Source organism: Leiobunum rupestre, chromosome 10 (assembly GCF_980474605.1).
Source record: "Leiobunum rupestre chromosome 10, qqLeiRupe1.1.hap1, whole genome shotgun sequence".
Taxonomy (NCBI): Eukaryota; Metazoa; Arthropoda; class Arachnida; order Opiliones; family Sclerosomatidae; genus Leiobunum; species Leiobunum rupestre.
In genome coordinates, this window is record NC_143393.1 from 43,547,404 (window position 1) to 43,574,392 (window position 26,989).

General features: G+C 35.2%; 1 protein-coding gene across 2 annotated transcripts in view; it reads right to left on the minus strand.

The window, feature by feature from the left end:
* LOC149925981 (uncharacterized) overlaps positions 1-19,662 on the minus strand; it is a 44,698-nt gene extending 25,036 nt beyond the window's left edge. Inside the window, exons 1-3 of one of the 2 annotated variants that reach the window (XM_090159744.1) lie at positions 19,388-19,662; positions 19,067-19,239; positions 16,422-16,833 (exon numbers count right to left, since the gene is read on the minus strand). In XM_090159744.1, the coding sequence (XP_090015870.1) occupies positions 16,422-16,833; positions 19,067-19,239; positions 19,388-19,478 (676 nt within the window). In that variant the 5' untranslated portion in view covers positions 19,479-19,662. Of the gene's footprint in view, positions 1-16,421; positions 16,834-19,066; positions 19,240-19,375 lie in introns of both variants that reach the window. The other variant, XM_090159743.1, reaches the window with a different exon arrangement.
* Positions 19,663-26,989: the final 7,327 nt, after the last annotated feature.

Genomic DNA, 26,989 nt, shown 5'->3' on the forward strand with positions numbered 1-26,989 from the left:
GCAATTTTTCGGTGTAAAAAGTACTGCGCGAATGTACGATGTATAAGCTAGTGGGCCATTTTTCGGTGTATCATCTACTGGGCAATTTTTTGTTGTAAAAAGTACTGCGCAAATAAACGATGTATAAGCTAGTGGGCCATTTTTCGGTGTATCATCTACTGGGCAATTTTTAGGTGTATCATCTACTGGGCAATTTTTCGGTGTATCATCTACTGGGAAAATAAACGATGTATAAGCTAGTGGACCATTTCTCGGTGTATCATCTACTGGGAAATTTTTCGGTGTAATAAGTACTGCGCAAATAAACGATGTATAAGCTAGTGGGCCATTTTTCGGTGTAAAAAGTACTGCGCGAATATACGATGTATAAGCTAGCGGACCATTTTTCGGTGTATCATCTACTGGGAAATTTTTCGGGGTAAAAAGTACTGCGCGAATGTACGATGTATAAGCTATAGTGGGCAATTTTACGGTTTTACGGTGTAAAAGGTATAGCGCAAATTTACGATATCTAGGTACTGAGCAAATGAACGATGTGCAAGCTACTGCGAAATTTTACGATCACTTAGAGCTATAGCACGCATGTTTACGATGTATAAGTTGATGCGCAATTTTCCGATCATGTAGAAGCCAGCGAGCATGCAAAAATGAATTTGGTGTTATTTATTCATGACCAGTTCTCCATGATATTTCTATTTATTTTAACTCTCGAAATAGACCGAATCTTAATACGGAAAGTGGACATTTTCCTTGTAATTTTCAAATACGTAAAAGAGTTTATTGAAAACTACTTTTCGTCTGTAATAAAACGTACGTGACTTTAATTAGAATTCTTTTTGGACAAAGCAATTTAACAAGCTGGTATTTATCGAAGCCCTCCACTCCTTCTGATTATTTGCACCAGAGAAATATCCTTTTAATTTCTCGTATGTCTCAAACTATTCCTTATTTCTCCCCCCCCCCCCCGGCAATCAATCAATCGAATCAAACGAATAATATCCGTCTGTTGTTTATCCCCGATTTGGTCAGGGGAAAAATTTTAATTGGATTTTTTTATTCATTTATTTTAATAGGGAGACCATATTTCTAATTACTTAGTCAATAGCCGTACGTCGCAACTTATAGAGTATGTTCGCGTGTTTCACCCAGGGTTTTAGCTCCGGGAGATCCTTGAGGTGAACAGTCCAAGCGAGAAATTTGGAACTTTTACGATCACGCATCGCCATTGGGCCCAGCGGTCCGTTCAATTCGTCACTGGATCCGTTGGTTCGCTGACAGAATTATATTTAGCTTACTTTGACTTTAATATAATATTATTTAAAATTGGAGCTTCAAAACGGACAACTGAACCGGTTATTCAAATCGTAATTTTTAGATATCGGAAGATGTTTCAATCATAATTTATACGTAAAATATAGTAGCTCTGTAGCTTTGGGTTATGGCCACCATTTTGAGGGCAGTCTTTTACCTGTAGGAAAAAACATGGGTGACGTTGACATACGTCACGTCGATATTACTCTATAGTCGTTTAAATAAAAGATCATTTATAGCTAATTATAGAGTTTGTGCTGTTGCGAATGGACGTATAACCGGTTTGTCTATGGTTTCTCTTTATACTGCCGAAACTGAGAATTTTCAACGCATAGATCTGGCAGTATTTTTCAACAAAGGGACAAAACAATAAGAAAGGGGTTTATTTATCAAAACTTCTCAAGTTACCGATCAAATTCAGTTAGCTGAACTCTTATGTGCCTTATACGTTTAGTATATATGGAAAATAAATCGAAATAAACAGTAATTAACATTTTGAACAGAATTTAATCGGATATGTCAAATCGAAAACTGAGTCTGATCTCGGTTCCGATCTAACAGCTGATACGAATTGATGGGGTAGGTACATTTGTTCGAATTTCAATCGTCCGAGCCGCCGAAATAACAAATGTTTCAATTGTTCGAATTGGACAACTGGTTTGTTTCATTCGTCCGAATCGGTAGCATCACTTGTCCGAATTCTGTCGCTAAATTAGTATTTCTTATTGCTGTTTTTTTTGGTCCGGAGTTTTTTTATTGCAAGAATTAAAAATTAAAAACTACATTGTAAATATCATTGTTTGTTAGTAAGTGGGAATTGCGTTGAATGTTGTGGATATTTTAGGTTAGGTTTTGTTCACGTTAATGTTACTATTTTCTTATATTAACAATATTAAAAAAAAACAACCAATTCCTAATGTTCGAAAAAACGGACAAACGATTATTCGAACAAATGAAATTCACCAGTAAAGTTAACATAAATTGAACGACTAAATCACCAACAAAGGTTGTGATACATTTTTCGGGCAAATGAAATACGTTTTCGGACATACGATCCTGTTTTCCGGCATTCGGACAAATGATCATTCGGACATTTGTACCACCGTTCGGACGAATGAAATTCGAACAAATGTACCCAAATCGAATAGATACTCCACATTTTAGAGAAAATATAAAGAAGCTTACTATTAAATTTTGGATTAATTTCGAGTTTAAACTATCTGATTTTCATTTTGACTTATATCCTCTGATTTGATAATATCTGAGCGTAACTGAGGAAATAATATTATATAGTACAGTTATTTACTCAGATCAGATTACGCATTAGTTTTCATCAAAACAATCAAATAATTTTGTTCAGTTGAAAAGATAATTTTGTTAAAACTAATTTTGGACAAAGTTACGTAAATTAAACTTTGACTATTGATTTTTCTGTCATTGAATGTTTCCTAAATTTTTTATTTTTTTTTAGTACCAATGGACTAAATTGCATTACAATTTTGCCTAAATTGTACTTCCCGTAACGGTAACTCTTATAATTATTTGCGATCAATTTAATTATTTTCTCGTTCGCAATTTATCATTTCAAACCGCACAACGCTAATCGAAAAATATCATTTATATTTATTCCTCAAAAATCGTACAGCAATATCGCGGTGGTACGATTTGTTGGTTTGGTAAAAATTTTTAAATAATTAATGTTGCGAGTAAATGATCTTTTCATTGTTTCTAGAGAAATGATAATAATAATAAAATGTGGAAAGCTCGCTACAATTTGCGGTTACGATCCGGCGCTGTATACGTATATTTAAAAACCATCCGTTTCGTTCCCACGCGAAACCGGTCCCGGGCTTTTCCTTTGATCTCGCCGCCCGCTCGAGATAGCGACCCATCTCCTGAGATCCACCGCGCATCATTTAATAGGCAAAAAATGACACTTTTTTCGTCTTAGGGGGTTTTTTTTCCCGATTAAATTAAATTAATACGTGTGTGTGATTATATTTTATTATGAATGTTAAAATTCCATTCCATGGTAAATTTACAAATTAAAAATTAATGGAAAAAGACTGCTACGTCATTCGTCAGCCAAATCCTATATCGTTCATTAAATTTTATTATTTAAACATTTTTATAATATTCTTGTTGATTTTATTATTCGTGTATTTTAAACGGGGTTGTTATATTTAAATCATAGAATTAAAATTAATTTCAAATCACTTGGTGCTCTTACACAACATGAAATTAAATCGTAATTAATAGATAAAAATGTACAAAAATCAATTCGAAGCTAACCAAATATAATTAATTTTATTTAAAAATACTTAAGCTATTTGATGTAAATTAGAAAATTAAACATAATCTTAAATCACTTAATTATTTAAAAAAAAACGTTTAGTTAAATCGTCATTATTTGATGAAAATGTTCTAAATAACAATATCAATTCGATGCTAAACCAACAAAATTAATTTTAATTAAAATTCTTTATTAAAATTATGTTAAAAAAATTTGTACAAATCAATAAAATTAATTAAATTATTATCAAATGAAACAATTATGATTTTTACGTATGCTTTGGGCTATCGTCCAGGTAACGAATTACACATTCTATCGATAGTTTTTGTATTTACCAGCGTTGCCAGACGAACGATAATTATCGTACCTGTCGATAATTTCTAGTTAAATTTTTGGGACGTAAGATATTTTCAATGGCATACAGTACGCATTTTTCGATAATTCAGCTGGCGCGTACGATAATGTACGATATATTTTTTAAATTGTCTGGAAACCAGTTAAAAACTGACTTTTAAACGTAGGTTTTCAATCGGTCGAACTTTAAGTGTTATTAAAGTTTAACTTTAGTATTTCACTTAAAATTAAAATTTATCGCCAATTTTCAGGCGTACGATAATCGATACTTTTATGGCTCTGGTACGATTGTAATGATCTACTACCAGTGTCCATTTTTACACCAGCGAAGCTGAACAGGCTAAATAGGCGAACCATAACAAGGCGTAACTAAAGATACTTTTAAACTAATCTTTTGTTCCAAGCTCGAGTAAATCCATTAATCGACAGTAGCTATAATTCCTCGCTTTAATCAAATTGGAATCTAATCAATTTACGTCCGTGTTTTTTGTGACTTTCCTAGTGTTCGGCGCGCGCCACACCGAAGAATGATTAGCCCCCCCAACCAAGGGGGGAAAAGGTGACCCCTCGCTCCTTTATTAATGAGGGGAGTGTCTTTTTGGCAGCTCCGAGCGCGCGCGACAGTCGCCATGACTGTGCGCTTTTGAAAACATTGCCAAATAATGGGAATAAGGAAAGTGAGCGATAACTCGTTTTAGTAATAATTGACCTACTTCGTCGAAAGCGTGCCACTGAATAATCAGTTTGTTGTCCGTCCCTGCTTCAGATCAGCCGTCTCACCCCCTGACAAAGTTAGGATGGGTGACAACTATTAATTTTGCGGCTTGTAATGAACTTTTATTATGTAGCTATACAAGCCTTTGGTAAATGTAACACGCCTTTTTTCCTTTATTGAGGTTCAACCTCGTCGCGAATCCCGGGAATAAATTATTTCAAAGAAAAGGTTCTTTAGTTGATTTCTTTAATGCAATGCGACGCCATTTTCGAAAATGGCGGATTATAAATTCTAACTGTTTCTAACGCGGTTCTTTTTAGCCTGTTTGGCTTAAATTTCGGTGATGATACCTAATGTTTCTTATTTGAAATGCGACGCCATCTTCCAAAATGGCGGATTAAAAATTCTAGCTGTTTCTAACGCGATACGTTATAACCGTTTTGGATGAAATTTCGGTGTTTTTTGGTCACAATACAGCAGATAATACTTATTGTTTCTTAATTGAAATCCGACACCATTTTCGAAAATGGTGGATTAAAAATTCTAGCTGTTTCTAACGCGGTACGTGTTAACCGTTTTTGATGAAATTTGGTTTTTTGTTGGTCACAATACAGCAGATGATACTTAATGTTTCTTAATTGAAATCCGACGCCATCTTGGAAAATGGCGGACTAATCCGACTAAAAAACTCTTAACGGTTCCAGGTGCAAATTATAGAAGTTTCAAAAGATTTTATTCAATTTTAAGTAAAACGTTTTTAAATCTTTCGCTACATAATTAGAAATATTTTAACTATTATCTTGTTAAGATGACCATGTATAGGATATCAAATCTTCGGAATAAAATATACTATTACCTGAGGCTTTAGATTTTATTCAGATTTAAATAAAACGTTTTTAAATCCTTCGCTACAGAATTTAGAAATATATTAAAAAGACCTAGGGTATCAAATCTTCCGAATAAAATATACTATTACCTTTAAGAAAAAGAACGCGTACAACTAAGACTAAAAATAAACAATTCCGGAGAATAGATGGCGCTAGAATCTTTGAAAACTGTAATAAATAAAAGGGGTTCGCTCCGTATGTAGGAATCGGAAAAAAAATTACAAAAAGTGTACGCCACGATTTCTCAATGGCGTTCGCCAATTTGTACGGGCGAAAATATATAAAACGGGCCCCGGGGGAACGAAATGGGGGGTCGGCACTGGTCGCACCTTTTTCTGGAGAAAGATCAAAGAAGCCGCCGTCGTTTTGTGAGGTCCTGCCGCCGCCGCTCGTTCGCTTTGGCTCTGGCTTTGGAAATAATCATCGTGGGGGGGTGGGGGGGCGATGCAGGTGCCCGAAAACACCCCTCTCACCTGGGACGCTTGTCGGGCGAGGAGGACGGAGCCTTCACCCCTCCCGGGTGGCTTGGAGGGCGCTGTTGGGTGGCGGAAGCCACGATATCGCTCATGGCCCGGAGCAATCGCGCGCTTCACCAAATTAATCGGTTTTAGCGGCATTAGGCCATTATTATTAATCAAATGATTGTTTTTTGCCCCATCTCACACGCGGGAGGTAATTATTAATTTCTGCGGACTGTCTATATCGTGGTGGTTCTATGGAAATTTACCGCCATTGTTTTCCGTGTTTTCTCGTTTAAAATTATTTGTTAATAGACGCTTAAATATAACCTGTTCAACGATTTGCCTAGAAGTAGTAATACAGAGAGCCAGGACATAATCGTAAAAAAGCTATACTTCCAAGCGCGCGCTGCTTAATATTTCGATATCGAAGGGCTCGTTCAATATCGCTCGCGCATCCTAAAAGAAACGATTGCGCGCGCGCTATCAACTTCAGCCTTACAAATAAAACTAACGGAAACACGTGCCTATTTTATTCAGTGACTCGCGCATGCGCGTAGGGAAGGAAAGAGTAAAGGAGAGAGGCATTTATTGAATCGCCTAATCTTATTAAATTATTATTAATGAAATATCTTCAAGGAAATCGGCAGGGTTGTTCAAAATGCAAATTGAAAAATACTTTCTCCATAACTCAAAAAGCAAAATAAAAACAGGAATTTTGAAAATTGGTTTTTCTAAATGTAAAATAGATTTTGCACCTCAAAATAAAAAACCAGGAATCCATACCTCTACTTGGAATGCTTATCGCGGCAGATTTTCGTCTGGATGTGGCCGATGGTTTTTTTGACGTCACTATGTTAACTGAACAAACAACAACGTGAGAGGGGAGCGCGCGCAGAGGGGATTTCTTCTCTCGTAGGCGGGGCCAAAGCCGTCAGCGTGATCTTACCAATATCAGTAGCGGCGCCAGCAATAGGCCGGGGTAAGCCTGGGCCTACTTGAAATTTTGGTAGGGGCCTCCAAAAGTCGTCTTAAGGGGCCTCCAAAATTTAATATATGGGCCTCCAAATTATTTAATATAAAAAAATTCTGTAATTTGTTTATGAAATAATTTATTTATTTATTAATTTTCCAATATTCAATGCGAGTGATTCGCTTAACGGCCCGGCGGTTTTTATTCCTTTCAAAGGTACGAGTATATTTACTTTGACAGTAGTTTATTTTTAAGTTTTAATATTTCGCGAGTGCTACTATATCGAAATTGTATCTTTAATTTTATCTTTACAAGTTAATGGTTCTTAACTTACTTTACTTACAAGGAGATTACGCGAGGTGTTCATTGCCGATTTTGTTCAAAGTCGGCCGTAATGTAGACCTATATGAGATATTAAATTTCCCAAAAGGAGACGTTGCACTACCCATTCGATTTGCCATGGCAACCGAAAATGTTTTTGACCACTTAAAACAAAAAATCTCCATTTAAAAAAGCATGGGATTTTCTCGGTTTCACAGGGTCCTTCCTACGAAAATTTAAAAAAAATCACAAAATGGGTAATTTGGATCACATTTAGGTAAATTTCATCAAGTTTTGGTAAATTGGAACATTTTTGGGGTAAAATTGTAACAATTTTTGGGTAAAATAAGGAAAAAATCTAATTTTTGTTCTAAGTGATCAAAAACATTTTCGGTTGCCATGGCAAATCGAATGGGTAGTGCAACGTCTCCTTTAGGAATATTTCATATTTCAGATAGGTCTACATTACGCCCGACTTTGAACAAAATCGGCAATAAACACCTCGGGTACTCTCCTTGTTAGTGTACCTACGTACATTCATTTTCGTCAAGTTGTAAGTTCTGATGTAAGGGATGTACATGCGAAGTACCGAAGGAATGAATGTAAATTGATAGACTGGAATTCAGTGGTAAAAATAAGTAAATAACCACTCATTTGTTAAGTGTTATTGGTACCCAAAAAAGGATCAACACACACTCAAGTTTTTAGTAATGTTTATATTCATAATAAACTCTACTTTTTTCGTCGCGTACCCATTTTACCCAAACATTTCACCACTTGCTTTAAAAAAAATCAATAATCCGGATTTGAAAAAATTGTGGTGAGGGGTCCCCAAAATTCCTGGCGCCCCTACTGCTTACCATACGCGATACGCTTGATAAGCATTCCAAGTAGAGGTATGGATTCCTTAAAAAACAAAATGCTTTGGAAAATAAAGCGGTGGCACTGTACGAATGTTCGTCTGCTTCTGAGTAAGTGAGTAACTGAGTATCGACATCTATGATTACTTGGGAGTAAATAGCAGACGAACTTTCTCTACAACAGCGGCGATGATGGTACCAGAGTAAAAACATTTTGAAAATGTTTTTCCACATATCAAACCCACAAAATGCAAAATGTAAAATAGTTTCGTAGAAACTCAAAATGCAAATGTAAAATGCGAAATAATTTTTCTAACTCTAAATGCATTTAGAAAAATCCTAGAAAATCACCCAAAAATAATATTTCCGAGAGTCAGAACCTGCACGTTACTGTTTATATAGTGCTTGTTGAAATAATGGAAACTTTTCACCTGTAAACAGAACGTCGTGTTTTTGCTAAGCTTTAATATGTCAAAAAAGCCACCTGGTTAAAAGGAAACACTTGTTGCATACAGTACAGGTGAAAAGTTTTTATTAATTCAACAAGCACATAAAAACAGTAACTTGCAGGTCCTGGCTCTCGGAAATATTACTTATTGGTGATTTTCTTAAAGATGTTTTATTGTTACATTCAAAAATTATGTTCTGCAGAACATAATTTTTTAATACGTTATTTCTCGTTTTCTAGTTTCCATGGAAACTAGAAAACGAGAAATAACGTATTCTATCCTAAGCCTTTAATATTTATTATTAAAAATAAATTCCCCAAAATATTACGAAATTACGATAATTAGCCTTAATTACTTAATCAACGCCCATAACAATCCAAGTTGGCATATAATTAAATATTAATATTCTAAATTTAAGACCCTCCATTTAAACTCTTCAGATATTAAAAAAAAAATGCAAAAAAAGTAAAAATCTTAATACGCTAATAGCCCTATGAGCTAATCGTTTAATTTCCATTTGACCAGGGAAATTGTATTCACGCCAGCGGGTCTACGGCGACAAAGATACAGAATTTAACCTGATTAAAGATCTTAATAGCGTATCCCCCATCGAATTAAGGGGGAGGAGTCAGCCTTCTTAACTACCACACAGTCGGATCACTAAACCAGTCATTGGAAGAGTACGAGATCGGCATACTGAGTGCGCTATACGCCTGTGAAGTGAAACCGGTACGGAAATATTTTACCTTTATTTTTTCATTTCGAAATTTAATAATACGCTAATAGATGGGGAGGGCCACGAGTAAATTATTTTCAGAACTGGAATGCGATACGTCGTTTAGTTACGAACTGTAGTAACTCCATTATTATCAAGGATGAGTTATAGCGAGCGGATTCAAAACGGCGACGAAGACCGTAATGCAGTCTGTCTCGTGAATAGCTCTCAGTAAAACTTTTGCGCGTGAAGAATAGGAAGTGTCACACTTATGTTAAATATTATACACTTATGATTAAAAGTATTATTAAAATATTAATTTGCTACTTCGTTTCATAAATCGAATATTAAATTTCATTTAACGTTTTATAATTGAAATAGTTTATTTTATTTAAAGTTTTATAACTGAAATAGTTTATTATATTTACGTTTTGTAACTGAAATAGTTTATTATCAATATGAGTTATATGTATTATTTAAATAGCTTATAATTATTATGAGTTATATGTATTATTTAAATAGCTTATTATCATTTATGAGTTGTATGAATTATTTAAATAGTTTATTACCATTTATGAGTTGTATGAATTATTTAAATAGTTTATTATCATTTATGAGTGGTATGTATTATTAAAATATTTGTACTTTGTTTTATGATTTGTATGTATTATTTAAATAGTTTATTATCATTTGTGAGTTGTATGTATTATTTAAATAGTTTATTATCATTTGTGAGTTGTATGTATTATTTAAATAGTTTATTATCATTTGTGAGTTGTATGTATTATTTAAATAGTTTATTATCATTTGTGAGTTGTATGCATTATTTAAATAGTTTATTATCATTTGTGAGTTGTATGCATTATTTAAATAGTTTATTATCATTTTGAGTTGTATGAATTATTTAAATAGTTTATTGTCATTTATGAGTTGTATGTATTATTAAAATATTTTTACTTTGTTTTACGAATTGAATATTAAATTTAAATGGTATATTACCATTAACGTTTTATAATTTACATAGATTATTATGATTTATGAGTAATAGGTATCATTCAAAATATTTTATACTTAAGTAATTTTTACTTTAATTTTAATAATTGTAATAAATATTATCGCACTTAGGTACTTGTGGCTCTAAGAGACCTTTTACAAAACGACGTAGAACGAAAGTACTATTGTTTCGACGCTAGACCGGGGGGGGGGAGGGTCGGCATATACGAAATTGATCCCCTTAAATTGTCATTCCTTTATCGCAGCGGCGCGGGGGGCCAGGCGGCTGCCCTGTCATTAAGTCTGCCGCCCGATGATTCGCCACTGCCCGCGGGCCTTCGATTCCCAAAAACCCGTGTCATGTTCCGAACGTTTTGTAACGTACACACACCAAACCTTGTAATACACTGATTGCGGACGAGCTATCCGAAATCCTTTAACAGGAATTTAACCGAACCGCGTCGGCCTTTTGAAGTTTCGACACCCCCCCCCCCCCTCCCCAATGCCGACTTTCCTCGCCAGGGATCGCCTGCTGTAGGGGTGTGTGGTTTTTGCCATTGTTTCCCTTATATTATCCACCCTTTAAATTTGAACTTCAGTTTGTAGGAAACACTGTACTTTGGTTTGATAACTTCTTTTCGATTTTATTTCTTGCCCCGCGGGGTTATGCCATTTCAAAGAGGGTATTGTAATTCGACCAAATTATTTGTTTAACGTGAGCGGATAAATGTAGATTTTCATTTTATATTTTTTGATCGCTCTACCATCTTGAAGCGTTGACTCACTTGACTGTACTAAAAGGATTACTTAGTTTCACATGACTGTAATGTAGGAGCAACAAACCCAGCACTGCCCACACAAGGAGAACGCAACCCGTCCAAAGTCGTGCATTTTATGGTGTACAGTTTTCATTGGTTATACGCATTATCTCCTGCTGTCGTCGGAAGGGGGAAATTCGGAAATTGTCTTCCCGTTTCCGTAAAACATTCAGCGAAAAGGCTCGTCCAATGAAATTTGTACACAACACTGCGTTAGCGTGTTTAAAGGCTAGCTGCGTTCTCCTTGTGTTTGTTGCTCCTAGCTGAATCCAGATTTTTAGAATTGGTTAGCCCCTCGTTCCAAGCTACGACACACAAACGTGTTCCTACACTGACCAGTGGCGTAGGAACGGGGGGTACAGGGGTACAGTGTACCCCCTTGAAATTGGAAAGGGGCGCCAGAGTGGTATGAAAAGGGCGCCAAATTGTTTTAGAAGGGGCGCAAAAAGGATGCTGATGAGGGGGTGCCAAATTTAGCATCCAAGCTGTAAACCCCCTTAAATCCAAAACGTTCCTACGCGCCTGACACTGACTGTAGAAGTGTTCGACATCAGTACACCGCCTTTCAGGGTGAAGTTAGTTTATACGGTTTGTTCTACTAAGGCTACTTCTATGGAGCGCCTGTAAAAGTGTTCTCCCCTTATTACACCGCAGTCCCGGGTGAAGTTAGTTTACAGGATTTGTCCTATAGGAAAAAGCTCAGATGAAGGAGAGTCTTTTAATTAGGCAGACCGACTGACAAATCTCCTAGTGTAGTTTTAATTTGATTCAGTTTAGATTTGATGGAATTGGGTTTATCGCGAACTGTATAGGAGGTGCAACTTAACTTAATTTATAGAAAAGTCGAATTTTGTTAGTTAAGAATTTATTTTATTTTGGGTTACTGTTTCGTAGTCAGTTTAGTTTTTCCTGTATATTAATGCTATTTCTATGGAGCGCCTGTAAAAAGGTTCGCCACTCATTACACTGCTGTTCTGGGGATATTTTTATGTGATCTAAGTGAAGTTATTTCGTGGAATTTTCCCACTAGCTACAATATTCCTTAAACGTTTAATTTTATCTTCTTTCCATTCAATAGCTACCACAAAATGCGTTAAATTTCAACTTAATGAAGTTGCTAATAATAATTTAATAAATATCAACTTAATGAACTTGCTAATAATAATTTAATAAATATCAACTTAAAGAAGTTGCTAATAATAATTTAATAAATATCAACTTAATGAACTTGCTAATAATAATTTAATAAATATCAACTTAAAGAAGTTGCTAATAATAATTTAATAAATATCAACTTAATGAACTTGCTTATAATAATTTAATAAATATCAACTTAATGAACTTGCTTATAATAATTTAATAAATATCAACTTAATGAACTTGCTTATAATAATTTAATAAATATCAACTTAATGAACTTGCTTATAATAATTTAATAAATATCAACTTAATGAACTTGCTTATAATAATTTAATAAATATCAACTTAATGAACTTGCTTATAATAATTTAATAAATATCAACTTAATGAACTTTCAAATAGTAATAATAACAATCGGCTAAGCTAATACCCAAGGAACCACATAGGCATATGTCAATTACTTAAGACAATTACCGTTGACCTGGTTACAATGCCTAGGAGGGTGGTGGAAAGCCCTTCATGCCACGCGAACCAACAGCCCACTATTACCGCTAACCTCAACAAGTTTTTATGGAAAGGGGACACCGTAGAACATGAGGGAAAACCCCTTTAACTAGAGGGGAGTTAACTTGCAAACTTTGCGCGAAACGTTGTTCCGAGTTTTCACCCAGTGTCACAAGTTGGAACCGAACCCAGCTCTTCTTGCTGCGAGGCGAGACGGCTACCCACTAAACGTCACCCCGCGTAAACTGTTACAAAATTCTAAAATAAATAGTTTACAAATTTCAACCAAGCTAGTACCTAGGTTTTTGTAGAACTGAAAGTTTATTTTTGGTATTCTAAAGAAAAATACGAAAAGCATATCATCTCAAGAAGAACAAAAATTAGTTTCTTTTTCATATTTTGCCCAGGGCAATCGAGGGGCCTAAAACTGTGGGGGTAAAAAATAATCAAATCAAAACTATTCAATAAAAGCTCCAGGCAAATCGTATGTTGGAGTTTCTCTTTTAAATTCATTAATTCACCCTCATCCTTTATACTTCTCTATTAAATTCAATTGAAAAAAAACTCGGCTACCAAAATGAAATTACCAACCTTTATGTAAATTGAATTTTTTTGTTAGTATGGAATTTATAAAAACGCGCTTCCGGATTATAATTTTGCATCCTATATGTACTATCATAAGTAACATAATATTTATAAGTATGACACCGATTGAATTTTGCTTATGATATTAATAATCAGCTAAGCTTATACCCAAGGCACCTATAGCGACTTTTAATGCCTTAAACAGGTGGCCGTGTTACAATGCGTAGGAGGGTGGTGGTAAGCCATTCATGCCACGCGAACCAATAGCTCTCTACACCTCTTCAAGATTTTATGGAAGGGGAAACAGAAGAACTCGGGGAAAAACCCCTTTAACCAGTGAGGAGTTAATTATCTCAGAGTTTTCGAGGTGTAACGAACCGATTTTGTTCAAACTCGGGGGTTTGGTAGACCTTCGTGTAACTTGAAAAACCCTAAATGAAAATGACTCCATAGGGAACCGTATTGCCATGGCAACCAAAAATGTTTTTGACAACACAAAATGGAAATTTTCCCATTGAAAATAACGTGGGAATCTGACCATTTTTAAGAGTAAAAAATTTTAATCAATTTCGAGCTATTATTTTATTATTTATATTTTATATTTTTAGCATTTTAAAAAATTTGAATTTTTTTACAGGGGGACGATTACAAATTCGTTTTCGAACTGGAAATTCGTCCCTAAAATTATTTTCAGGATAGAAGTATCATATATAGAAGTATCATGTTACTTATGCTACTATTAAAATTATCACTCTACAAGAACTGTTCAGATTTATTTAATTTCCGCAGGTATTTTAATGACAGTTAATAATAAGATTTTAAATGTTATTTTGCACTCAGTAAGAATATAAATTATATTTCGCACTTAATAATATTTGTAAATTATATTTCGCACTTAATAATATTTGTAAATTATATTTCGCACTTAATAATATTTGTAAATTGTATTTCGCACTTAATAATATTTGTAAGTTATATTTCGCACTTAATAAGATTTGTAAATTATATTTCGCACTTAATAAGATTTGTAAATTATATTTCGCACTAAATATGATTTGTAAATTATATTTCGCACTTAATAATATTTGTAAATTATATTTCGCACTTAATAATATTTGTAAATTATATTTCGCACTTAATAATATTTGTAAATTATATTTCGCACTTAATAATATTTGTAAATTATATTTCGCACTTAATAATATTTGTAAATTATATTTCGCACTTAATAATATTTGTAAATTATATTTCGCACTTAATAATATTTGTAAATTATATTTCGCACTTAATAATATTTGTAAATTATATTTCGCACTTAATAATATTTGTAAATTATATTTCGCACTTAATAATATTTGTAAATTATATTTAGCACTTAATAATATTTGTAAATTATATTTAGCACTTAAAAATATTTGTAAATTATATTTAGCACTTAAAAATATTTGTAAATTAATTTTTTTATTTAAAATTTCGTAGTAGGAAATTAAAACGCTTTGTTTACCTTAAAGTATATAAACCACATAATTAAATGAAACCGGGGAAAACTTTCTCAAACCGATATTGAGAGCAAAAATAACTTTGATAGAAAATTGTTTACAGCGGTGATAGCGGATCTACGCGGTATAAAATCAACATAGCGTAAAATTTAAATTATATAGACATTACCTTTATACAAATCCCACGTAATGCACTTTTTCTTGTAAATTTGACGAAGCAAAACCCACAAATACCAATGTACGATTAATCGAATATCCTTTATATCTGATTTTTAACTATCGCTTCAACCACAGGTAACTTAATACCAATAAGTATGACAATTTGAAAAATTTATCACCGAACTGATTTTTATAGCTATTTCGAAATCGAGGCTTAGTTCAGCACAGAACTAGTGTCTAAATAGTACGCCCACAGTGGAAGGGCCAAGATTTTAAGAGGCGTAGGCTATTTTGTTTTGGGGCTCCACAAATTAAAGCTACTGGAGCGACTTAAAAGTGATTTGTGGGCCCTCATAGAATTAACGCTACTGAGGCCCCATTAAAAGTAATTGGTGGCCCTAACAAAATAACCACTTCTGGGGCCCCCTTTAAAAAGATTTGTGGTCCCTCATAGAATTAACGCTACTGGGGCCCCATTAAAAGTAATTGGTGGCCCTTACAGAATAACCACTTCCGGGGTCCCCTTAAAAACGATTTTTGAGCCCCACAAAATAGCGCTTAGAACTGGAACCCCCTTAAAAGCGATTTGTGGGTCCTCACTGAATTATTTCTGCTGGGGACCCCATAAAAGCGATTTGTGGACTATCACAGAATTAACGCTGTTGGGGACCCCTTAAAAGCGATTTGTGGACCCTCACCGAATTAACGCTGCTGGGGACCCCTTAAAAGCAATTTGTGGACCCTCACAGAATTAACGCTGCTGGGGACCCTTTAAAAGCTATTTGTGGACCCTCACAGAATTAACGCTGCTGGGGACCCCATAAAAGCGATTTGTGGACCCTCACAGATTTAACGCTGCTGGGGACCCCTTAAAAGCGATTTGTGGACCCTCACAGAATTAACGCTGCTGGGGACCCTTTAAAAGCGATTTGTGGACCCTCACAGAATTAACGCTGCTGGGGACCCTTTAAAAGCGATTTGTGGACCCTCACAGAAATAACGCTTATGGGGCCCCCTTAAAAAATATTTGTGGGCCCTCACAGAAATAACGCTTATGGGGCCTCATTAAAGGTAATTGGTGACCCTCGCAGATTAACCGCTTCTGGGGGCCCCATAAAAGCGTTTGATATGTCCTCACAGAATGTGATTAGTGGACCCCCATGCAAAATGGAAAGTAACCCATAGCCAATGTAGTATACTATACTACGGTACTACCAAGGACGATAATATGCCACTCAGTTACCAGTCCAACTCGGATCTGGACCACAGGATCAGTGACGGATAAAAGCTTTGTTCCGGAATGTAGCGTTGTAATCAATACTGATATTTGTGACGTAACTTCCGCCCGAAAAAGACGTTAATAGAAAAGTTGAAAAGGTCGGCTCACCGAGAAGGTCCCGCGACTTCTCCCCGTGCAGGATGCCGTCGATGGAATGTTTGTTGTGTTGAGCCGCAGTCTTGAGCCCGGCCATTTCGTATTGCCTCTTTTCGCAATCGACGCCGTTGCAGTCGCGCTGCTTGCAGGCCGCGGAGCAGGGCCCGGCGCCGTCGTTGGAGGAGCCGGGGGAGGCCAGCCCGGAGGAGTGCTGCGAGGAGCCCCGGAGCAGGCGGCTGATGGAGCTGACCGAGGGCGCCGTGGTGCGGTCGCACAGGCCTTCCTTGATCAGCCGGTCTCGGATCTCCCAGCTGAAGATGCCCGGATTCTCTCGCCGGTACTCCTCGATGCGCGTTTCCACGTCCGGAGTCGAGACCCGCGGCTTGCTGCCTCCGATCACTCCGGGACGGATACTGCCGGTCTCCTGCAATGATTTTTATCAAATATTTCAATTTGTAAAACAAATACGTGTTATAAATTTACTTTGGGAAAATGTAATTTTATCTAATTTACTTCTGTTCAAAATATAGTAGCGAAACTAATTGATCAATTTGTAAATACCCTAATCTTTTAAAAGGGTATTTCGATATTCCAAGAAAGACAGCAGAAACCGAGCTATATTGGTAAGGTGGAACGCGGGAATGGCAATATTGGACCTACGACTCTCGAATAAATAAATATTTTTGAAAACTTGGAGAAAAAAAATAGGTCATCTTCATTTACTTTAAAAATTGGAAGTTAACGAAATTTTTGTATACAACCTTAAAGGCCTAGGTTTTTTCTGCCTGTCCCCCTTTAAATTAACTTAGTGGAGCGCAATTACCCTGGTGGTAGGCCAACCGCTGAACATGTTGGCCTAATTTAAAGGGGGACAGGCAGAAGAAAACCTAGGCCTTAAAAGGGAGTATAATGTTTCAGGAAATTAAGGCAATAAATAATTAACTCACATAATTTTTCTAGCCACGTGTTTTAAGTAGTGTGAAGTACAGTGGTTTTTGAGGAATTATCCCACTAAAAGTATCCCCGCTTTGGTAGTGGTTTAATTTCTTATATCTACAGTCTACTAGAAGGGCTTTCGTAAATCTAAAACGACGTACATCATTATTAAGAAATTATATTTGAATAAATATCCAAACTATAATGAAAATAATTAATTTATAGCTCGGATATTGTTGTTTATGTGTTAATTAAGGGTGCATTTAAAAAATAAACACGAAATATGAAACAATAAAGGTTTCAAGTGAGAAAACATCTTCGGGGTGGGCACGCTTCCTCTAATGTACGAATTGGGTGTTCCTGCTATCGTTCTAGACTAGCGCCATGAGCGAGAAAAGAGAGAAGCTATGGCGCACCCTACCAAACAAGGAGGGTTTTACTCCCTTTAAGCAAATTTTCAGTCGAATTGCTAAGGAGAAAATTAGCTTCAGGGAAATGTAAAATATAATGCGGCGATTTAACAACAAACAGTCGTCCGAAATTTATATACCGGTGCTCCAAGCAAAGATAATTTAAACCTCGTACCCTAGATTCGAATTCTGTTTGACGGTTTGTAACGAAGCGTTTACCCACTTCCGGCAAGTGACCTCCGAAATGTCGTCCTCCATCGATCGCTGCCATATTCCTATAACGGCCAACTTTGATAACACTCAGCGCGTCATCAAAGTCGGTGGTCATAGGAATATGGAAGCGATCGATGGAGGCCGACATTTCGGAGATCACACGCTGGAAGTGGGTAAACGCTTCGTTACAAAACCGTCAATCAGAAAGCTTTCTGATTTCAAATCTAGGGTACGAGGTTTATACTATATCTTCGTCCCAAGCGAATCATAATAATAATAATCAGCTAGGCTAATACTCAAGGGACCACCTTAAGCCTAAGTCATCGAGCGACTTTTAAAGCCATTAATTCAGGTGGCCGGGTTACAATGCGTACTACACCGGTGGTCTCATCAGAATGCCAACATCCGAAGCCCGTACAGGTGACAAAACCGCCATGGGTAGCAGAACCCTGCTACTGACGATCTCACTCATTCCGACAAAAGGCGAAGCAATTGGGCGACCAGCTGTACAGGGCCCCAAGGCTTGAGCAGGGTCCTTAAGAGACATTTCGGGTCCCTGGGAAAATAATCGCTGACCCTTCTAACTGGAATTATTTTACGGGCCGTCAGACATTGATCTAAACCTCTTGTTCGGGCCCCCAACAAGGGCCGTGCAGAGGTATCCTGGGGCCCGGGGACAAATTTACTCGCTGGCCCCTTCGATTTGCACCCCCCCCCCTCCTTGTGCCCTGAAACCTTTTCCCAAGTTATCTTGATTTGCACCCCCCCTTAAGCTTCTTCGATGGGCCCTACAGCTACGGGCCCTTTTCGCCCGGGCCCTGGGGATTTTGCCCCCCTGCCCCCAACCTATTGGGGCCCTTTGCTTAAGCCTACTAAACCTAATGATTAATCTGTCTGAAACTGAGTATAGCCTTTGATAATATCAAATCGGATAATTATCTATTGGAACGTAACTTGGGAATCGGAAAACTACTTGTGCTAGAAATGGTAATTGTGGATGTCCCTCGCTAAATTATAAAAACAAATAGTTTGGATATAAACTGCCTACTGTCTTTTATTGTATTATTATGATATTAGAGAGTGAATCATTGTCCTGACCTGGTATCGGTTGAGGATCTTGGAGACGCATCCGTGGGACACGCGCAGTTGCCGGCTGATGACGCACGGCCTGACGCCTGCCGCCGCCATCTCGACGATCTTCAGCCTGATGTGGTTGGGCAGAGGTCGTCCGTTGATGAACACGCCGCCCAGTTGGTTCACGCGACCTTGACCTGCAATTGGGAAAATTACTCTTTGCACCACAACCTTAGGTTATCAATAGTTATATATTTCAATCCGTGCTAATGTATAATTTAATATCTTAATTATTAATTCATTAATATAAATATAAAAAAAATCCATGTTTACCAAATAAATTACCTTGGAAAGGGTATCCAGTGAAAATGGGTCTGATATTCAGGGCACCCGACACGGCCATTTCGTCCGATTTAAAACCCCCGTAAACGTGCATTTTTTAGATATTTTTCTCTCCAATAAAACAATTTTATTTCGAATTGGATCGAATTTATCGACACTCGCGGAAGTTTGAAGAGGCGTCCATCGATCAACGGAAAATTAATTAATCGTTAATTTAAATTTATTTTAAATTAAAATAACAGTAGTAAACGATAATTTGCTCGTTCGCGGGACGTCCCGTATCGTACGTCTCACACGGTACCTTTATCGCGCAGTTTTCAGGACAGCCGTTTCGGGATGAGGATGAGAAATTTTCGCGTCCCTCCCAGAACTTAGAACGCGTCCCACAAGGCGGCGCTTATTTCGCGAGGCGGGAGATTCCGCCGCGGTTCGGTCGGGACGTTATCCGCCGCTTAATAGGAACGTACTTAGCGACACAAATTTCGCTATTACCCAACTATCAGGTAACTACGTGGCGATACGCGTCTTTGGCGCTCCGCGTCAAGCTCGATTTCCCGATTGGTCGTCGGTCGTAGGCGGTGCCGCCTTACGTTAGCCAATCAAATTACATATATTTAAATGGGCAGCGATCGTAGCGACCAATAGGAATGGATTTACTCCCGGACTCCATTATTCTTGGCCTTAATAAAGCAATTATCTTTCCGTTACTGTACGCTTGACGTAATTATTATAATAGTTTGCGTAATTATTTTGAGCTCTGGGGGTCGTTCGCAAATTATGGCACTTACCCTCGTAACAATAAATTACGTCACAAGCCCTAACATGATTAAATTACATTTAAAATTAAAGAATTATAAAAACAATTAACAAATGGCTGTAACTAAAAAAGATTATATATTAATTCCTGTATAAAATTATCTTTCTTAACAAAACAGCATTACGTAATTTGTTAACGATCCCCTTTTTACTATCGCCCATTGTTAATAAAAAAGTCTGGTCTTTTCATTTTCATTGTATTCAATCGTTTTATTGTGTACCCTGGAATAATATTATTATTATTTTGGTGATATTGCAGTCAATTTCTATTGCATTTTGTAAAAATTTAGTTTTCACATTGAACAGGAAATCTACTTGTGTATTGAAGTAACTAAAATAACTGTATTGTCCTACCATCTGTCTGTTGATTTTAGAACCGGAAAATGGCGGTAAAAATTTAAGACTTTAACAAAGTTGATTAACAAAATACAAGGTTACCTAAAGTTATATTTTGGTATTTTTTGGGGTGTTTTTGCATTTAATAAACGCACAAAAAGTGAAACACATAGCATGTTTCTGGGCCCTTTTACGCCGGGCCATTGGGATTTTGACCCCAACCCCGTCTGCACGAACCTGAGCCTCAAAATTTTAAAAATTTATTTGGTAATATCAAATTATTCCCTCGAATACCAAATCGATCAAATAGTCGAATATTGGATACCACATTACCGGATCAAAATTTATATTCCCTAACCATGTAAAATGTTAAAAATACACTACATAGAAATATGTACTAATTAATAAATCATTTTCCGTCTGTAATAGTTTTAGAAACTCACTAGTTAACGATATATTTCGCCTGGCACTATTTATAGAGGTTTCAATATTTCACTCGTAACATATATCTTATGACACTCATAGTTGACAAACTGGTCCTCCAATTTTCAATTTCAAGGTAAAATAAAATTTATTTACCTGGAAATTGAATAATAATTTTGATAAAATAATCATAATTGTGATGAAATCCTAATAACCTTGATAAAATCTTGATAATTGTGATGAAATATTAATAACTGTGATAAAATCTTAATAACTGTGATAAAATCTTAATAAACATAATACATTTTTAATAAACATGATAAAATATTAATAAACATGATAAAATCTTAATAAACATAATAAAATCTTAGTAAACATGATTAAATCTTAATAAACATGATGAAATCTTTATAAACATGATAAAATCTTATTATCCGTGATAAAATCGTAAAAACCGTGATAAAATCTTAATAATTGTGATAAAAACGTAAAAGCCGTAAAAAAATCTTAATAATTGTGATAAAATCGTAAAAGCCGTGATAAAATCATAATAAACATGATAAAATCGTAAAAGCCGTAAAAAAATCTTAATAATTGTGATAAAATCGTAAAAGCCATAAAAAAATCTTAATAATTGTGATAAAATCGTAAAAGCCGTGATAAAATCATAATAAACATGATAAAATCTTAAAAATTGTGATAAAAACGTAAAAGCCGTAAAAAAATCTTAATAATTGTGATAAAATCGTAAAAGCCGTGATAAAATCATAATAAACATGATGAAATCTTAATAATTGTGATAAAATCGTAAAAACCGTGATAAAATCATAATAAACATGATAAAATCTTAATAATTGTGATAAAAACGTAAAAGCCGTAAAAAAATCTTAATAATTGTGATAAAATCGTAAAAGCCGTGATAAAATCATAATAAACATGATAAAATCTTAATAATTGTGATAAAATCGTAAAAGCCGTAAAAAAATCTTAATAATTGTGATAAAATCGTAAAAGCCGTAAAAAAATCTTAATAATTGTGATAAAAATGTAAAAGCCGTAAAAAAATCTTAATAATTGTGATAAAATCGTAAAAGCCGTAAAAAAATCTTAATAATTGTGATAAAATCGTAAAAGCCATAAAAAAATCTTAATAATTGTGATAAAATCGTAAAAGCCGTGATAAAATCATAATAAACATGATAAAATCTTAATAATTGTGATAAAAACGTAAAAGCCGTAAAAAAATCTTAATAATTGTGATAAAATCGTAAAAGCCGTGATAAAATCGTCCGTGATAAAATCTTAAAAATTGTGATAAAATCGTAAAAGCCGTAATAAAATCAACCATAATTGTGATAAAATCAACCATAATTGTGAGAAAATCAACCATAATTGTGGTAAAATCAACCATAATTGTGATAAAATCAACCATAATTGTGATAAAATCAACCATAATTGTGATAAAATCAATAAGAATTGTGATAAAATCAATAAGAATTGTGATAAATCAATAATAATTATGATAAAATCCATAATAATTGTGATAAAATCAATAATAATTGTGATAAAATCAATAAGAATTGTGATAAAATCAATAAGAATTGTGATAAAATCCATAATAATTGTGCAAAATCAATAATAATTGTGCAAAATCAATAATAACTGTGATAAAATCCATAATAACTGTGATAAAATCCATAATAATTGTGATAAAGTCAATAATAATTGTGCAAAATCAATAATAATTGTGATAAAATATTAATAACTGTGATAAAAATCTTAATAACTGTAATTTAATCTTAATAACTGTTATAAAATCTTAATACACATGATAAAATCTTAATAATTGTGATAAAATCAACCATAATTGTGATAAAATCAATACTAATTGTGATACAATATTAATAGCTGTGATAAAAATCTTAATAACGGTGATATAATATTAATAACTGTGATATAATCTTAATAACCGTGATAAAATCTTAATAAATGTGATATAATCTTAATAACTGTGATAAAATCTTAATAACCGTGATATAATCTTAATAACTGTGATAAAATCTTAAGAACCGTGATAAAATCCTAATAACCGTGATAAAATAATGTTAATAGTCGAAACCTGATAAAGTTTCTGCTTTACAGGCAACTAACAAGTAAGTGCTAACCGAACGTATAAAACGTAATAAGTTAAAACTTGCATAGTTGGTCCTGTGAACAAGTAATAACACTTATAATTGTGTGATTATATAACTTAGCCGAACGTTTTCTTAACAATGTTTTGGCTAGCTGATTTTATAAAATTAAAATTGGTCTTGCCCAACTTGTTAAAATGTTGCTCTTACGTATATTTTGCGCACGAGCGATTTTCACGAGCGCAAAAAAAACTATATTCCTCTGGCGACTGTAGCGTGCGCTCGTAGACCTGTTAAAGTAAGAGATTGTGACGTAAGAGCCACATTAAAACAAGAAGGCCACATTAGTTTATAAAAAGAACTATTCAATATTTATTTGAATGCTGAAATTTAAATTTAATCTTCGAGATTTTATAATTTTTGGTATTCGAACTATTTGGTAAATTATTCGATATTCGAAATACTATTCGGTACTTGATCACTTAACTGGTTCGGAATTTTCCACGAAACATATTCAACAAAAATATTTTTAATACTCTGTAAAGTATGAAATAGAATGAATTTGAATTTGATTTGAATTGAATTTGTATTTTCCGTGCCTAGAAAATTATATTTGATATTCGATATGATATACATGATGCAATTTACTTACTAAAAAATAGAGTTGTTAATTTTCCGGAAAAATAAAATGCGGAAAAACTTCCAGAAAATTTTCCGAATTGCGGAAAATTTTCCGCAAATCGGAAAAATAAAAAATTTAAACATAAATTACTTTTCAAGGGTTTTTAATGTTTTAAACTTTTTATCGATTTAAAATGACTAATATCAGTAAACATACTACAAAACATAAATAGTGTTACACTGTTAAGCAGTTTAAACTAGTCTATAGGTTTAGTTTTACTTTTAGATTAGAAAAAATGAGGTGAAAATGCCGCTTTATTTAAATTTGCAAACAATATATTAGACAAATCATGGAATGAAAACGTTTTTAATACTTTTCGGAAAAATACGGAAAATTTTCCGCGGAAAATTTTCCGACTTACAACACTACTAAAAAATGAAATCCGTGTAACAACGAAATCGAAATTTACGGACTATGTTCGATCAAGTTGATGCATCATCTTCGTTTTGCTGGTACAGCCGTTGTCCCATTTCTGGATACCTGAAGGCTTGAGTGAACAAATTGATATAGCGCATGGAGGAAACGCAAGGAGCCGAAAAGATGGGTATCACCAAACGTGCAGTGACACTAGGTGGTTTCTTATCACTGTTTCCGGGATTTCGGAGTATGGTAAGAAGAGTAAGGCAGTGGTTCCCAAAAGGTGCTCCGAGAATAGACGGTAAAATAAATTCCAACGGCTTCCCAGCCTCGGAAGGGTTTTTGAATTGGGGGGTAGGGAAAAAGGGGAAACGTTTCGTGACAGCATGGCTGCCAGCCTCCCCACTTCGCGACTTTAATTGTCATTTCAATCGTTTTTCTCGTCTATTACGATTGATCTCAATTAATAATTTGTATTTTAATTTAAAGAATTCAAGTTATAGGTAAATTTACAGTTAAACAACCATTTGGTCAGTTTACTTAGATGGCGCCACGTGCTCTACGAAGAATCATGATTTAGATATTTGTTACTCGGCGAAAGTTAAAAATTGGCCTCTGCGCATGCTCCAATACCAACCAATCCGGTGTTCCCTCCCTGGCTAGTGTCCAGTTTTTAAGTGGCAATGACGGTTTAAAATTCCACCCCCATTTATTTTACCGTCTATTCGCATCGCGGCCATCTTTGTTTGTGTCTTTTAAAATAAGTAAAAAAAATTAGTTGGGGTTCCGCCAGAACTAGGTGGATAACTTAGGGTTCCATAGCCCAAAAAATTGGGAAACGCTGGAGTAAGGCTATGACATCATTTTACTCCGATTCTGTGGTGGCGAATAGTTTGAGCGGCCAACACATTCGTGGAAATTCCGCGAGCAAGGATTTTCCCCCTATAAACTGTACTATAATGTGTAGGAGTTCAGCGCCACGCTCGGTTGTTATATTGGCTTCAATGTAAAAACTATTCTAAAAATAATAATCCGCTAGGGGCGCTCACTTCATACACATCTTTTGCTCATAGGTTAACGCAGAAACGTCAACGAATGAGATGGCCGCTGTAGCGCGAGAGATCAAATTTGGCCGTGGTCGGAGTAAAAACGTTTTTCCAAAATGGCTGCCTGTGGCTTGGAGCACCAGTATATAAATTTCTGACCACATGTGGCCTTTTCAGCGGATAAATTCTGGATAGCAGACGACAAAATCCGATTTACTCTTTTTACACCTCATTTTCAGAAGGAGTAAAAAGAGTAGCCTTAATACTCCGGAACAAACAAATAGTTTATGGGGTGGAGTAATTACCATCCCCGGAACAGGCGAATAAAATGTTTTGGGGTAAAAAGAGTACACTTTTAGTCCGAGAACAGGCGAAAAGAAACCACCTACTATTACCAACAGTGTGTCAGTGTAATCGTTTTTGAAATAATGTTAAACGGGAAGAAAAAGGTCAAAAGTAGAAACAGTGTCTCCTGATGAGAACCGAATAAAGTTCTGGAGAAGTCTAGTAGTTTTATGGATTTTATGCCACTCGACTGAAACGCTACCGCCATCTATATACGTTTTAATATAAAACACGAAAGGACAAACCATTTTTTTTTCATATTTTTTCCATGTACACCAATTTAATTTTTCCGTTATTCGGACCACCCCTGCAGAAAGTGGGTACATCGTCCATGCTAGTGTTGTTATTTTTCCGGTAAAATAAAATGCGGAAAGTTTTCCGGAAAATCTTTCCGCAAAGCTTAAAAATAAAAAATTGAAACATAAATTACTTTTAAGGAGTTTTTAATTTTTAAACTTTTTATCGATATAAAATATTTAATATCAGTAAACATACTACAAAACATTAATAGTGTTACATTGTTAATCAGTTTAAAGCTAGTCTAGAGGTTTAGTTTTACTTTTAAATTCGAAAAAATGAGGCTAAAATTCCGCTTTTTTTAAATTTGCAAATAATATTAGACTAATCATGGAATTAAAACTATTTTTTAATTTTTTCCGGAAAAATACGGAAATTTTCCGGAAAAAAGGACTCGGTCATTTTCCGACTAACAACACTAGTCCATGTTATGCTAACCTTCTTTTCTTATGACCTATGACTATAATAAATCATAATAAATATATAATCGATTGAATAAGAACAACATAAAAGTAAAATATGAAAATACAACAATTTTGTACGCTAAGGAAAACTTAAAATACTTACGAAATGGACTTACAGGATTTTGTTTTAGTAAACGTTCCAAAAATTCGGGATATTGACTTGCTGGTTTTGGAATAAATCAAAAATAACCTTGATGCTGTAAATATTTAATTTCTTCGTTGCGGCCTTACACTGCTGGTATCCATGCGCATCCCCTTCCATAAACTGCAACCTTGTACCTCTTCGTGGTGGAAGGGAGTAACAGGTGGAAGGGCAACCCTTCATGCTGGCCAACTAAGGCTCTGCTTCTTCCTTAAGCTAAGGTGTGTGGTACCGGGGAAGCGAAAATACGGTATCGTGTAACACAACAAACAAACAACCTTATGGGGGGACTTAACCCTACAGGAACCCGGCCTAGCCTTCAAGGGTCTTCCTCTGGCAAGAACCAGTCGGTGAAGCAAGGGTTCGAGGGGGATAAGCCCCTGAACAAAAGCCAAAGGCGGAATTGACGCCGCAGGCAAAGGTTGATGCAGGAGGAGGTCTCTGGTAAGGACGACCCCCCGCCATCACTTCCAAAACGTTCTAGGGAAAATGACTCCCCCGATTCCCAGTCTCAGGTTTCCAAAAAGGTGAAGTCTCACGACCAAACCTATAGTGAAACCTATAG